Genomic DNA, 16,158 nt, shown 5'->3' on the forward strand with positions numbered 1-16,158 from the left:
GGAGTGATTATTAATATATGAATGATTTGGATATGCAATTAATATTTTGAATCAATTTCAGGTGATATTTGCTAATTTATGGTATGAAAATGTATAAAAATAACTGGCTGGACACACATCATGTTTCAGAAATGAAATGGGCACACATTTAAATGTGTTGACTTTAAATGGAGCTACCTGCTAACTTTGTCTGCTGGGCTGTGTGGGTTTGTCAGAGCATTTGTCAACAGTGAACAGCTGCATTTGGAAACAAGTCTGCTGAGAGAGTGAACCTAACTTGTACAGTTGAGGACTATAAAACTACAACAATAATTAAAAAAAAATAAAAAATAACGTGAAAACACTAAAACTCTTTGCAGATGTGAGGGGAACTGGAGTATTGAGTGATGATTCACTACAAGTGTGCTACACAAGCATAGAAGAACAAAATAATATTAAATCACAATTGCTAAGCCATATTGTTCATGCTATTTCAAGCCACAGTATGTTTCATCATCTGCTTAGCCCTGGATTAGCAGTGTGTAATGTCTCATGGTAGTAACTTTAACTTTCTGTTGCCTGGCACAGAATCTTCCATGTCAAGATTGCGGTAATAGATTTACTTTTACCTGTTGACTAAGATCCCTGCAAGCATGACTGGTGCTCTCTGCCTTAGTGGAAAAGGTAGTATCACTTGGGTGCTCCTCTCCCTTTTCACCATGTACTCGTCTGGTTTGTAGCTCCTGCACAGCTGAAGCCACCTCCCTCACTCTGCCCACAACAGCCTGGAAGAAAAACAGCAGCCTCAGATCAGAGCAGAAGAAGACACTGTGCAAAACACACTGCTCTGTTTGCTTCCTGTTACTGTACCTCCCACTCCAGCAGAGCCTTGTGAGCCAGCGTTTGGCTGGTGGGCTGCTTCCACAGATTCACTTGTATTTTCTGCCGCTCTATCCAGCCATGAAGACGCTGCAAATGTCTCTCTCTTCCTGCACAGTTATGATGTATCTGTTCAGTTCCACGAATCTGAGAAGGTAAAGCCAAACAGTGGTTGATTCATGCATAGCAAAAAATTCTTGAAAATTAGTCCATGTGGTTTCCATTCTTGTTGCCATAAAGGGAATTATAGTTTGTTTGGTGCTCCAGGTGGAATGTCAGTTATTTGCCAATATTTGTGCTGGTTCAACATATTCAAGACTTGGTCGTGTTTCTTTTCAGTTGTATGCAGATCTGTTTTCTTTTGATGGAGTCTACATATATTTAACTTATTAGCCACATTTCGCATTTCATCTGTTTGCATAACAGTGGTTTCTGGTTCAGTCTAAGCTTTAATAATAATAATAATAATAATAATAATAATAATAATAATAATAATAATAATAATAATAATAATAATAATAATAATACATTTTATTTATAAAGCGCTTTTCCAAAAACTCAAAGACGCTGTACATAAAATACAATAAGATAAAACAACACAGTTAATTAAAATCAGTAGATAGTAAAACAAGTTCAAGATAAAATACAGAATCACTTAAGAATCACTTAGTGAGTATACAATGACATTTTTAGATTCAGAGTAGAGGTGATCTATGTCTTATGTATATTAGTTGCAGAAATGAAGACCTGATTTTCCAGCTCCCTCTGAAAGTGTTGCCACTTCAGTCTGAAGGTGCCCAGTTTCTCTGAGAACACTGTACGTTCAGAGCGGAGAGCCTGGATGTCGGCTCCCACCGTCTGAGGTGCAGGCTGGCAGAGGAAATCGAGGAGGAGTTGCCCATTGGCCACAGCTGCCTGTAACACCTGATAAAAAATGTTTAATGTTAAGAAATCGAGACACATAGAAATAAAGTATCCTGAGAAGTAGAGAGAGAGAGAGAAGCATAGAGAAGTATACTTTTCTTCTGTATTTCTCCAGAATTTTTTTTGGCCTACTTACATTTTACCTTTCAGGTGTTTGACAAAAATCATCTAGCATATTTCAAGTATGAATTCATTACCATTAAGTGATGTTAATAGTTACAGTGGTAGTACTTTTGGTGCATGACTAAATATTACCTCATCCATACTTAATTAATTTGAAATAAAAATCTCACTAGTTATTCCTAAATAACTAGTGATGGGTGGATGGGTAAATTATGTTTAAAATAAAGCTCTGACATTGAAAAAACCTCTCACATGCAACTATTTTCAAAGGAGATTCACAGAGAAAAGTCCAAGTGGAGGCAGTGCAGGTGTGAGTACCTGGTAGTGCCACAGGACTTCAGTGATTTGAGCTGCATTTGTGGCCTTAAGGACTCCTTCTTTCTCCTGTTTCAGCTGAGCCTCCATATTTTTCAGCCGGTCCTCCAGGTCAGACAGCAGCTCCACTGGTGGCTGTGCTGCCAGCAGACGCTATTAGGCATAAGACATCAGAGAAGAAAGGGAGTTTAACTTAACATCGGTACATTTCTAACCTTTGAGTTTAAATTGCTTTATTTCATTTATCTTCAGTGATAATCATACACTAAACATCTGCTCAGCTACAATCTAACCACTGTGCATATCCAAATTATTAAATCTTTCATTGGTAGAAAAGATCTTTTCATCTTCCCTTGCGGGTGATTGCCAAATTTCGAGACATCAAAATGAAATGTCTGCAAGATAGACCAGTCTAAAGCAGCTTAATTATTATAATGACAAATTTCTTGTTCCATTCACTGGTGATAAATGATGGGGAAAAAAATCAAACATGACCTCCTCCATGATGTCTAGTCCTCCCTATCTTCAACCACCCCAAGAAGGATTTCTGCAAGGTTTAATTTTACACTCTCCTAACCAGAGGAGATTTCTCAGTGCCTAATTATATTTGAAACCAACAGCAGCTACATGAAATTTGAAATCAAGCTACTAACAAGAATACTATCATGTTGTAAAAGCTGGAGATCATTGCAACCATTGCATTACTTACTATGAGAGAATTATACTAATGATTTCTCTTGCAGTAACAGTGTGTTTTGTTCACCTGCTGCAGTTGCTCCTGTATCTTGGACTGGTCAGAGGTCAGTCTGTTCCAGCTGACCTCCAGCTGGGTGAGCTGAGTTCTCAGTCCAGGACAATCAGCTTCCCGCAGGTGGAGGAGCCGAGTGCCATCTTTAGATACAGACTCCTTCAGCACTGACATAGCTTCCACTTGTATGGAGAAGTCCTGGGCACAGCATTTACATTTAGAGGTTAATATCAGAAAGCTGGTCAGTCCTGGCCAAAGGATGTTTTATTAACTGCTGTACTTTCATTGCCAACCTGAATAGATCTTTAGTTAAGGCCAGTGGCCAGCTGAGGCCATTACAAGTCCATTACAATAAGTGTTTAAGGCAAGGCAAGGCAAATTTATTTGTACAGAACAATTCGTGCCTAAGGCAGTTAAAGGTGCTTTACAATGGCAAAGAAATACATTCAAAAAATAATGGTAAATATGATTTAAAAGTAGACATTAAGATCATACATTAAAATCATAGAAATAAAACATAAAAGAGCATTTAAAGTCAAGATTAAACATGCATTTAAAGTCAAGGAAATAGACTGAGCATCTAAGAGAAAGCTGCAGGAAACAATCTAGTTTTCAGGCCCGATTTAAAAGAGCCAACAGTTTGAGCAGACCTCAGGTGTTCAGGAAGTTTGTTCCACAGGTGAGGAGCATAAGAGCTGAATGCTGCTTCACTAGTCTTGGTTCTGATTCTAAGAACACACAGTAAACATGTCCCTGATGACCTGAGGGCTCTGGATGTTTCATATGAAGCTAATAAGTCTAAGATGCATTTTGATCCAAGACCATTCAGTGCTTTGTAGACCAGAGGTCAGATGTTGAACTCTATCCTTTGACTAACAGGAAGCCAGTGTAGTGCTTTGAGGACCAGTGTAATACGGTCCAGTTTCCTGGCGTTAGTTAGAACTCTGGTAGCAGTGTTCTGGATCAGCTGCAGCAGCTTGATTGATTTCTTGGTAAGACAATAGCTACTGAAAGCTACTGAAAATAAATGCATGAACAAGTTTCTGTCTTCTCTAGACAGGAAACCCTTGCAATGTTCTTCAAGTGGTAATAGGCAGATTTAGTAACTTTAGCTTTCAAGCGGTTGTTAAAATTCAGGTCTGAGTCAATAATGACACTGAGGTTTCTGGCTTGATTTGTACTTGTTAGTAACATGGAGTCAAGATGAAGACTGATCTTTGACTTTTCATTTTTGGGGCCAAATGCAGTCACTTCAGTCTTGTCTGCATTGAGCTGTCACACATCCACTCATGGATTTGATGGATTAATACTGTGATATTACGTTATTGTAATTTGTGCTCTCACATCACAGCTAAAGCTCATGACAAGTAGCCAGGCTATAAATGTTATAATATATCATATCAGTTGGCAGATTTTATTTGTCTATGTATGATCATGTCACAGAATGTTTTAATGTCCGATATGATTCTGATCTGGATTGCAAGTTTACTACTGGATAAATTACTGTCTAATTTGTATATCTTTTGTCTGTATTAACCCCACATTGTAATAGCTGAGAATATAATAATAATGTAGCAAAGTGCTTGACCATGACATAAAACCAATAAATAAAAACCTAATAGCACCACACAGAATCTTACAGAGAATTCAAACATAAAAACAAAACAAGAGAAAGCAACTTTTTTGAGTGCACATAAATGTAAAACAGAGTCAAGATTTGAAACTGATGCCTTTAATTTAAAAAAACAAACAAAAAAACCCAGACAAATTTCTCTATTTGACTAGGTTTTTTTGTTTGAGTTATTGTTTTTAGGCTGAAGGCTATTTGATGAAGAGATAGGACAACCTTACCAGCAGCTTGGTCAGATTGCTGTGAACACACTCCTGACTCAGGTCAGAGGCATCTGCTAGATCTGACAAAGTCTTCAAAGGTTTGTTGGCACCAAGCAGCCGTTCACTGAGCAAGGCAAAGTCAGTCTGGAATCTGTGGGGAGGATGAGAGAACAAACATCTTGATCAGTAGGGCAGAACATGACTGCTCCTTCACACAGAGTGAGGTAAGGACTCAGGCATGAGTCTAATAGTGGTAAGGAAGGATGTAGAAGAGTGGCATGTGGTTTTTGTTCTGATATCATGATTGTACAGTACATCTAAAGTTCCTCTCTGGTTGATAGTCTAACCCCTAAAAACCCAAAGTTAAATGTTTACAAGTTGTTTCCATGAAGATGCCGCCTTCCTGCCTTCGAACAACTTAGATGTAACTTTACATTACTGATTCCTCTAGAATGTGTAGATCTATGTCCCTGCCTCTATCTACATCCTCCAGACACCACCCACTGCAGCCCAGCACGCCAGCTCACCTATGATTCTGCTCAAACGCTGGAACTGCTCATTGCTACACGGCTGCAAATTGTAATAGTTAAGTAATGCAGCCCTACATGTTCAAGATGAAAAGCCCTTATGAAGAAGTAAAGCAACACAAAAAAAATTTCACCCTGCAAGTTGACAAGATTGGTTCTATAGGTTTGTTACCTATGAAACCCTGGCTGTCTAAATCTGTGTTTCTGAGACTGCTCAGCCATAGTGCTGACTGCTTATTTTACTTGATACGTCTTCTAGCGTCTAAAAAAACAGTATGGACATTAACAAGGTTAAAAAAAAAACTAGATGGTGATATATTGGACTTTCAGAACAACTGATTATGATTTAAACCATTGCTGTAAACTAGAGAATCTCATAAGGAATGCATTTAGGTATTTATTTCCGATGTCTGTTTTTCAGGTGGCACATTTTGTATAGAAACTACATTTTTGACTGGCTCAGATTTCCTCACTAAATCCCAGAGAACATTTCTGAGTATGATTAAAAATTTGATATAGCAGAATCCTCTAAATGTTTCCTCAGCTTGTGGAAAGACCATTACTCATTAAAACATTCATCTTTTTAGATTTCACACTCTTGATGGATTTAAGGCTGCTCCTCTACTAAATCAGCTTCAGAATTATGTAGTTGTATGTTTCTGATAAATCTCTTGGATCCATATTTAAAAGGCTGCCCAATTTCTCATTAATGCTTTCCATTTGCAACCTCCACAAATCTCCTGACATTAATGGAAAAACTGGACATGTAGTAAAACTGGCAGGTTTGGAAGCAGAATTTAGTTCATTTTAACAGTCTTTCAACAGCTCTGGCTCTGTAGGGAAGAGAAAGTTTAGCATTCATTTCTACATTGACTCTACAAGCAAAATTGCTGACATGGTTGTTCAAGGCAATGACATTTCTATCCTGTTCAGGCAATAATTAAAACTGCAGTGAGATAATATCGATAGAAAAGCTAAGTTGGTTCAAATAGATGTAACAAATTAGTATTTTGGAGCCTGGCCCACCTGGTCTGAGTGTCCTGAATGTCTCTGCAGCGCTGAATCTCTTGCTCTGTCCGCCTAGAGACACTCCTGCATCGCAGCTCCAGAGCGCCTCCTGCCTGACCGACGGAGGCAGCAAACAATGGCTCTGCCTGCAGCACCATCTCGTCATCCAGCAGCCGTCCTAAAGCAGCTCTGCTCTCATCCAGCCGGACCAGCGTTTGCTGAGTGACAAGATTCATCAGTGCTTATCTACATGTTCCCATATTCTCTTGACAGGCAGCTTTCACAGCAACATTTGAAAAGACAGAATGAGCTAAATGCTGAGGAACCTCAACTCTCTGAACCTCAAGTAGATTCTTTTTAGCCTTTTTCAGCTTTATTGAGAGGACAGCAGTGAGAGAGAGACGGGAAAGTGGGGAGAAGAATGGGGAAGGACCTGCAGCAAAGGGCCATGAGCTGGATTTGAACTCATGACTCATGTTGGGGATTATAGCCCCTGTTTATGTTTTGCCCACTCAATCTGTAGAGCTACCGGGGTGCCCGTTTCTGGGGTTTTTATTGCTCCTGTCACATTTTCTAATCACTCCGACTCACTTGTCACTGCAATATAAAGTCCTGCACCTCTATGGAGACAGCACAATGTCTACAAGTACAGTGAACTCAAAATGTCTTTTTTAGTGTGACACAAATGTACTTATATGAATCATTAAAAATATAAAAATGGAAAGTTGAATCTGCTTGATTCTGAACAAAAAAAATACAAAATACAAAAAACAATTACTAAATACAACATTTTTCCATGCTATGAACATTTAACTACTTAAATTTTAAATTTCTTTTCATAGTTGTCGTGTCTTCTATCTACTCTGTTAAACAGCCTGGAGTGCAAATGGACAGTCTGTGAAATTGTTATGTGACTGTTTCTTGTAGATGAGTCAGCCATGGCTTGTCTGGTGACTGAGAAGTGCAGATTTTTTATTTATTTATTAATTTTAAATGAGACATGTCAAATAAAGTGATAACAATTCTTTCTGTTTTTAGTTTCTGGCTCTAGTAAATGGTGCAATTTTTGCATTTTTAAAGATAACATGTCTTTCAAACCTGCTGGTGTATTTTGGAGTTCAGTTAAAGAAAATGAATCTGAAAAATGTCAAATGGATGGTAGAAAAATGAAAAGGAGAGAATACCTGTTAAGTTAAAAAAAAACACAATAATATAGGAAAAGAAAAACAATTAATTTACCCTCCTCTCAGTGTCATTGATTCATGCCAGTAAAACCATCAGCCTTTTCTTTATCTCTCTATACAAATCTTTATCCAAATCAATCCAGTCGATGCCATCTAAAGAAAGTACAAATACTAACAAAGCAAAGAGAGTTTAAAACAAGTGCCATAAAAGAAAGCATGTTTCTACATTACTGTGTAGAAAAATGTTTTCTGACAGAGAAACAAATACTTAATATTAAAAAATGAATCTATGAAACTCTGAAAGCTGACTTAAAAACTTGTTTGCAAAAAGAAAGGCATAAAACATATTCCAGTTGTCTGTTTGTATGGTACCATTTATTTCTGAGGTCACATTAATTATTTGAGTATTTTTTCTTAAATACCAGTCGGTGTGTTGCCAGTGCAACTACAATGTAGTTTAAGAGCATTTAAAGAAGGAAAACATTTTAACATCAACGCTTAACTTTCAAATTTGGGGTGAGGACTTCTTCTATTGCACAAATACAAACAGTCCCATGAATTCATTTGAAAAGCGACAGAAATAGACACAAACACGTTAACAGATTGATAAATTGCAACTACAGCAGGTCAAGTTTTGATTTTGTGCAACTGTCAGCTAGAAAAAAAATTCAAGGCATTGGGATGCATTCTGGGGAATACAGGAAATCAATAACAGAAACCTTAACAGAGGAGGAACGAAAAATGATTATAAAAGGAGGACACATGCTATATTAAAATGACCTGAACCCTGCATCAATAAAAACATTTATTCAACAAAACTAAATTCATCCAAAACTGCTCAGTGTAGGCATAACTGAGAGGGGATTTGTGCTAGTCAAATCCTGAAGTTTACATTAGACTCTAAAGAAGGAATGAGAAATGAAAAAACTCAAACTAAGAGAAGAAGTGAGAATAAATTGTGTTAAGTGTGACAGGATGTACCTGGCAGGCATCCAGTCTGTGCTGCAGCTTCTCCTCATCGTCATCTCCCTCTGGTGCCCCGCTGCTGATGAAGGCTTCACACTCGTCCAGCACCCTTCCCAGTCCAGCACAATTACCCTCCCAGCGGGTCCACTCCTACAGCACAGTCAGCCATAAACCAACACATCTGTTTTAACACATGATCTGAGAGCAACCCAGTGCAGGTATTTTTCCAGGCATTACAAAATAAAAATGCACATTTGTGTATGTATGAATTCATATGGCCTTCAGCAAATGCACGCTACAAACCAGGAGCCTCCTTTGAGAAGCCACCTCCTGTTCCAGAGCCTGTTGCTGCAGTGCTTTGGCCCTGACTTCCAGCTGTACCCGTTCATCCTCTTGACACTTGAGTGCTTCTGGCTCATGTTGGAATAGATGCTGGACATAAGCCAATTGGGACCTGAGGACTTGCAGGAGCTTCTGCATGACCAAAAGACCAGATTTATGATAAGAGTGAAGTAAAACTATACAAAGTAAAGAAATTTTGCAACAAACTAGATATGACTGAAGTCTAAACTGTCTGTTTCTAATCATCAGTCGATTAGGGTGGGCTTTGTGCTGACTGTCTCTTTGAAAATCATCAGGAGTTTCCTTCACTCTCTTGGTAAATCAGTGTACCTAACTTGAATCTGGGCTTCATCTATGTGTTAAAGAACTTGTTGAAAGCACAGCAAGATACCTTGTGTCTGCAGAGAACGGTCTGAAGTTTACTGTAGTTGTGAACCTGGCTCATCTGTCTTTCTGTTATGCATTCTTCACCCAATTCCAGGAGGCGAGCTATCCCCTGAAGCAAGGACCGAGAAGCATGTTGCAGCTTGGCTTTTTCCCCTGGACTCTCTCTCAGATGTCTGCCCAGAACACACTGCAGAGATGTACAGGAGCAGCACAGAGCTTAGGGAGAATACTATTAACTTTTAAAACATAGATCCTGTATAAGTCGCAACTACAAGGGTCTGATAAGAGTGTAGTGATTCCATTAGCCCTACTTTTTTGGAAAACTGAATGCGATCCATTAATTATAGCATCCATGTCAGGTCAATAAGTTTTTTAACCCCAAAGCATCTGTAAAAACGATCAACAAAAACACAGAACTTATTAGAGCCATGGACTTCCTCAGATGTTTGATATTGGTTGAATGTTCAACAGTCTTTGAAGTAATAATGTGTAATGTTACACTGACAAAAACAAACGTGTCTAAGTGTGAAATTGTGATATTTTATCAAATTCACTTTATTCTACATGTCTCATCTGATAATTTGTCAAAAAAAATAAACAGTTCGCACAAGATCAAAAAACTAAATTCAGTCCTCCTTTGCACAACAGGAAAGTCATGACTAACTTAACTGCCCTCAAGTCACATGACAAAAATTTTAGGATTTTTCAGGTAACAAAATTTCCCTTGTGGATGTGGATGAATAAAGTCTGTCTAAGTAAAATGCAGGTGGTGTTTAGACAAAGCAGAGAGGAGATGACAAAAGAGAATGAGAGAAAATGAGAGAAAATAAAACATGCTTGCAAGCAGGAAGTCAGCATGGTAATATATCTTTCTAGAGTTGATGTGCACAGTGGCATGAGAAAATAAAATCTAAATAAGAGTTTATATGAGACTGTAAAAATATAAGTGATAAAATATTTCTAGTGTGTAAAGCCATTGTTTTTTCCAGTACTGTACTGGTAACATCTGCGGGAACTTGGAAATGTTGTACATGCGGATTCCATTCCATTCCAGAAAGAAATTCAACTTGTGTTTCCTTTTTAATTAATGATTTATGGCATTCTATCTTTTTTATACTGCACAAAAGACATTGTTGAGTTCTTGTTTCTTCCAGCCATGGTTGTTTCAACAGAGGTGCAGGACTTAATATTGCAGAGAAAATTAGCCCATAGTAAGGAAAAATGAAACTGGAGCTAAAAATGCTGTGCAACTGCTTGATGTTCAGACAGTTAAATAACATTTTGGCCAGATTCATCACTCTGCATACGTCACTAAATCTGATATTTGATTATATGTGAAAGAAATGATCTACAATCTATGGTTTGCTTTTATAGTACTAGCAATTAAATGAGGTATTTCCTTGTAATGTAATAATGTTATGGGAGTCCCTGAGACAAGATACATATTCACTAAGCCTTTAATATCAACACACATATTGAAATGTAAACATGCTTCAACACATACAGAAGGCTGTGCAGCAGTGGTTACCTCCAAACTCGGCGCATCGTTCAGACGAGGGAAGATCTCACTCTGTCCCAGCTCAACCACATCCAGAAGACACGGCTGGATGGAGAAGAGCTCCTAAGTGAGGAAAACATACGGTGTTGGTCCTGACCAGTAGTTAGTATTATTTTACTATTTTTAACATACCTTTACTATACTAACATAGTGCATAAGCAGCATTTTTAATGTCGGACCTGGTTAAGAGACAGCTCAGTTTAATAATGTTACATGTTTCTAGGTTAATCATCAATATGATGATCTAGCCAATCATCATATTTCATTAAATGACTATGTTTTTTTGTGTAATATTTAAATCTGTAAAGTAACTGGAAGTATATTGCAACGGATATAGTGTAACAGACAATGGATAATGGATACTTCATGCAGTATGTCCAGTGGCAATGTAGGAAAAAAAAGTACAAAGTTTAACTATAAAACGGATAATATAAAGTAGACCAATACTGTATTACTGTATGTAACATAGGGAAACTTTTTGGTTCGGACAATGTAGGAACCCCCTAACACATCAGAAGTGTATGGGACACAAACGGTTGTATTAGTATTTAGAATCACTATAGTAGATTCAGAAAAAATATTCAGTACTTTAGAAAATATTTACAGGAACAGAATAATAATAATAAAGATAACAACCTGCCTAAAGCTGTATATAGGCCATCAAAATGTTCGTTTTCTTGGTTCCCTAGAATTCTATACCTAATTTTAGTTTCTTAGTGACACAATAGAATTTATATGGTTAATTGAAGTTTTCACTTGCAAGAGTTGATATAATTTACTGATTATTTCAGACCTGATGTTGGTTCTTGATGGCTGGATGTTCAGTGAGCTGATTATGGGGGAAGGTAAAGACCAGCTGGACTGTATGAAGACAATCCTGAAGGCAGGTCAAACAGCTGTAAGCATCTGGTTCGTCCTTTGAAAGTGCAGGTCCAGTCTCTGACTTTACTTCACTCAGCAGCTCCACTAGAGTCTCCAGCTCAGCTGATACACACTGCACAGGGATGAAGACAAACAGAAAAAGCAAAAGCAGAACAGTGAAAAAGTGGAAATCCATATCCAAAGAAAATATACATATGTTTATAATTTTAGGACATATTTTTTATTCATGTTTATATCTTAGATCACACTTTTCTACTTATGTTTATATTTTGTACTTGTATGTTGACCTATATATTTTGTACTGTTCATATTTCTGATTTTGAATGGGAGTAACCAAACATAAAGTATTTCTGATTCTGATTCTGAAAAAGAAAAAGTCACCCCTTCTCTTATCACTTTCCCTGCATATGACTTTTTAAAAAATGCAGTAGATTCAATTGAAAACCAAAAATGTACAGTTGTGCTGGTAATACTGCATATGCGTGAGTTGAACAGCATTATGTTGTGTCACCTCTTGCTGCAGCAGCTTCAGCTGAGAATCATCTTCACCAGAACCACCAGGAGTCAACAGCAGGTCAGTCAAAGAGTCCAGACAGAACAGGACTCTCCGTACAGCCTCATGTAACTCCTTCTTCACACCTGTAGACCTGCCTGTAGCACTCACCTGAGGAATATTAAACATGATCATCACTATCACTCAGAATCACTCACTATCACTATCATAAACACAATGGTAAGTTGTAATATCAGAATAATTCAGTCATATATTTTCAAAGCAGAAGGTCTGATTCTGAGAAAGATCAATGAAACAGGAAGCCCCAAGCTGCCAGTTGATCAGATTGGTTCCTTTGAATTGTTATGTATGAATCACTGGGAGATCTAGACTGGCACTTAGAGCCAACTAGGCTTTCTCAGTGGAAGCTCCTAAACATCATTTCCAGCTTTAAAATCCAAGTGAAAAACATATTTTCACTCAGTGACTATTTTGGTTTAATGTAATTTCAGTTTTTAAGTGAGTGTACAGTACTAATGGCTAAACTTGTAATTCTCCAATGGTTTGGAGTACGTTTGTTGTAATGGTTTATTTGTTTTTAATTTGTTTACATGGTTTTATGTGTCTGACGGTGGACATCAATTTTGTCAATGTTTGTTTTGCTATATTAAGAAGCTGACTTGACAAGTTATTTTGAGTAGAAACAAGCAGATAACCTCAGACTCAACTACACATACTATTTGTCTTAGCATGGTGATGGATTCATGTGTCCGCTGAAGAACTGCAGAAGAAGATCCAGTTGATATCAACTCCCTTTCTGGAACCTAAACACAAACAGAAAGCAGTACTTATTAGTTTAACAGTAGCTGGAGGCAAAAAGAACAACTGCATGGAGGCTATATCTAGGCAGGGTGCAAGGAGTTAAAACTACTACTTCATTTGTCTGTATTTATTTATATGAGAACAGTAATTTGATTCCTGCAAAACAGCATACTGCTTTTATTGCCATATTTAGTACTTACCAGCATGTACACATAAAAATTCCAACAATAATATCATACATTTTTTTTTTAGATTTCTGCTATGAGTCATTTTCATTATGTAAAACTGGCAACAGTATAGATATGAAAATGAAAAGACTGTCAGCACATTTCAAGGGTTGAGTCAACTGTTGCCCTGGTAACAGATGTCATGGATGAGTTGGTATTCTAGCATTCATATCTTAAAAATAATTTTGCCTCTGTCATTGAGCTCCTGTCTCACCCCTTGCCTACATCCTCCAAGACTCAGTCTTCCTTAAAAATCTAAATCAACCCCTTCAAATAAGACACATATGTCAGTATTCTTCTGTATTTTCCTACCTTTTCACTGTTCCCTCCATCGTCTGCACTGATCAGGCTTTGATGCTCTTCCTTAACTTTTGTCAAAGTGATCAGTTTTTTAGAGATCTGGGAATGAAGTTGGTTCCACCTTTCTGACTCCTTGTCATCCTCTTTGCATTCAGCCAAGCTAAGGAACAAACAATATGCCTGAGTATGTTATGTACACAGGAGTAGCAAAACTCATAATTTAGTATAAAAGGGACTTTTTTCTTTTTTTTGGTAGTCTTTTACCTGATTGGCATCTCAGAAAACTCCTGTGGTTGCTGGGATCCTTCCACCAGTCGTCTGTGACTGGAGCTGACTTCACTTTTCAGACTATTAGACGTGTCCTGTACATTAAAGTGATTACAGGGAAAAGTAAAAAAAAAAAAAAAAAAAAAAAAAAGAACTGCAATTTTCTCTTCCACATAATTAATATTTAGGGTTTTAGTCAGAGTCAGTTTATCTGTAACATGTAATCAATCAAGCTTTATCCTTTGATTCATTTCATATATAGGCATCACTGACTGGTTAATACTCTACTTTAAAAAAGTGATGGATGAAAAGTTGGTCATTTTGAATGGTGTCTTTCATTCTCAGATACTTACAAGATCCGGATGAGGAGCTGTGGACAAACATAGGTCTTCAACTTCCTCCTCTAAGAACTCATCTGATGCTCTTTTGGAAGTGAATGGGGTTATAGGTCTCGAAGGAATCAGTCTTGTGTCTTCCAAAGCAGCAGCTGCCTGAGGGCACTTTGTTTGAGGGACAGTGTGTAAAGTTTCATGTTTTGGTGATTCATGGTGCTGGTCAGTAGCAGCAGTTACAAACTGGTCTTCAGCTGCTGGGATGGTGGCAGTGTTTAGTGACTCAGTTGTCACAGTTATAGGACTGAAAGTTTTGCCAGCAGAGTCCAGCTCTATTAATACATTTTCAGCATTTTTAGATCCAAAGTTGGTATCAACCCCAGGCTTCATAGACAAGAGCCTGGCTTCAGCACTTTCTGAACTCATCTCCATTTCCGAAGAAAACTGCTCAGCCAAATGCTCCACTTCCTGAAAGACAAACAAATAGACATCATAATATTCAATTCAATAAGAACAGAAAAGGCCTAAACCCTCAAATTATTCCTATTGTATGTGCATATCGTAGACATAAAAGACACTTAGTATATGTGTCTTTTGACCCCAAAGAAATAAACACACTGATGTAAAAAATAAGATATACTATTGAAGTCTAGCTTTCCATAAGAAATGCAACAAATATTTTAAACAAATACATCTCGAAAAATAAAGAGGTATTTACCTTAACATCTGACAACAGCTTTATTTCAGCCATATCCTCACTTTGCACATCGGACAGGTTGAGTGTCTCCTCCAGGTCCTAACACATTGGTGGTACAAATTTCATATGCAAACTCAATCCATGCACACATGAATATATATGTGCCATTCTCATTCTGGGTGTGCGTATGACAGGAAAGGCTTCTGTGGAGCAACATATTTCAAGCAGCTGCTTCTGACAGTGCCAGAGTGGATTTACCAGGCGATGCGACTACTTCCTTCACACAGCTTTATATCAGCATGCAAAAATCTGCTTATTTCTTCCACACCACAGGAAAAAGAAGCAGTGTTAAAGTTGAAAATAAGGTGGGTCAAAATATAAATAAAGGTGGAAAAAATCCAAGAAATGGTAGCCCAAGAAATGTTGAGTTTCAGTCCAAAATGCCTAGAGTTTATATGGGCTAAAGGTTCTGTTTTTGAGGGTATAGATGAGGTAAATTCTGTCAGTGACCGGCATGTTTGACCGATAACACTTTCTATGGCACTGAATGTGACACTTTGGAATGAAACCCAAACGACAGAGGCACCCAGACGCATGCTCTCCTGATGTGATGTAATCATTTCTCAGATTTACCTCTGGAATACTGCATGTTAGTGTGTCAGAGGATGATGAGTGACAACTCTCGTCTTCCTCATCCTCCTCTTCCTCTGAATAAGACACCTCAAAAGCCTCCTGCTTTAAGTGACAGGGTGAATATATGATCAAGACTGTGCTTAAAATGGATCAACAATTGTCTTTCTAATGACTCACTTTTGCTATTATCCTACATATGATGTTGCCTTAATGCAGTGTTCAAGCAATATCAATTAAAAAGTGTTTCTTTCTAGGATGTGTACCAGTAGGACTCCATTAGTAACCAATCTATTCATTCTTGCTGCATTTTCCATCTCTCCTCTCTACATTTTATATGGAACTTGATAAATATGATTGAATGTATGGGGTCTAATGGTGGAATGCATGTTAGTATAGTGAATATCGATTTGCTGAAAAGGATTGTTCATTTTTTGGGGAAGATTATATCAGTACCTTAAATGGGATTCAACAAACATCAAAGTTGAGCTAATTCAGTTAAACTTGGTCCAGATGGTTGTTAAAACTTACTATAAATTGCATGCAAAACATACCCAATGTAGCTTATCAATCACTGGGTATGCACAGCAGGACAAGAAAAAAAATCCCCCAAAAAATAAGATTGTAGGATTTCTTTGAGCCTGCCCAGTCCACTAGATTATTTTCTTATTTGAGATTTATATTTTTTGGACCAAACTTTAAGAGGCAGGCCCAACTAATCCCAGATAACACAGG

At 37.6% G+C, this 16,158-nt stretch overlaps 1 protein-coding gene across 11 annotated transcripts in view; it reads right to left on the minus strand.

The window, feature by feature from the left end:
• LOC111589009 (nesprin-2) overlaps positions 1-16,158 on the minus strand; it is a 110,448-nt gene that overhangs the window by 35,453 nt on the left and 58,837 nt on the right. For 9 of the 11 annotated variants that reach the window (XM_055015853.1, XM_055015854.1, XM_035943609.2 and 6 more), the window contains 19 exons: positions 15,427-15,528; positions 14,815-14,892; positions 14,118-14,564; positions 13,762-13,859; positions 13,510-13,657; positions 12,865-12,972; positions 12,167-12,319; positions 11,567-11,767; positions 10,744-10,836; positions 9,220-9,402; positions 8,790-8,960; positions 8,502-8,636; positions 6,355-6,554; positions 4,820-4,952; positions 2,984-3,166; positions 2,224-2,373; positions 1,606-1,782; positions 850-1,005; positions 609-764 (listed from right to left, as the gene is read on the minus strand). In XM_055015853.1, coding sequence (XP_054871828.1) covers positions 609-764; positions 850-1,005; positions 1,606-1,782; positions 2,224-2,373; positions 2,984-3,166; positions 4,820-4,952; positions 6,355-6,554; positions 8,502-8,636; positions 8,790-8,960; positions 9,220-9,402; positions 10,744-10,836; positions 11,567-11,767; positions 12,167-12,319; positions 12,865-12,972; positions 13,510-13,657; positions 13,762-13,859; positions 14,118-14,564; positions 14,815-14,892; positions 15,427-15,528 — 3,072 coding nt within the window. The remainder of the gene's footprint in view (positions 1-608; positions 765-849; positions 1,006-1,605; positions 1,783-2,223; positions 2,374-2,983; positions 3,167-4,819; positions 4,953-6,354; positions 6,555-8,501; positions 8,637-8,789; positions 8,961-9,219; positions 9,403-10,743; positions 10,837-11,566; positions 11,768-12,166; positions 12,320-12,864; positions 12,973-13,509; positions 13,658-13,761; positions 13,860-14,117; positions 14,565-14,814; positions 14,893-15,426; positions 15,529-16,158) is intronic. The other 2 variants (XM_035943611.2, XM_035943614.2) reach the window with 2 other exon arrangements.

This window comes from Amphiprion ocellaris, chromosome 12 (genome assembly GCF_022539595.1).
Source record: "Amphiprion ocellaris isolate individual 3 ecotype Okinawa chromosome 12, ASM2253959v1, whole genome shotgun sequence".
NCBI classification, from domain to species: Eukaryota; Metazoa; Chordata; class Actinopteri; family Pomacentridae; genus Amphiprion; species Amphiprion ocellaris.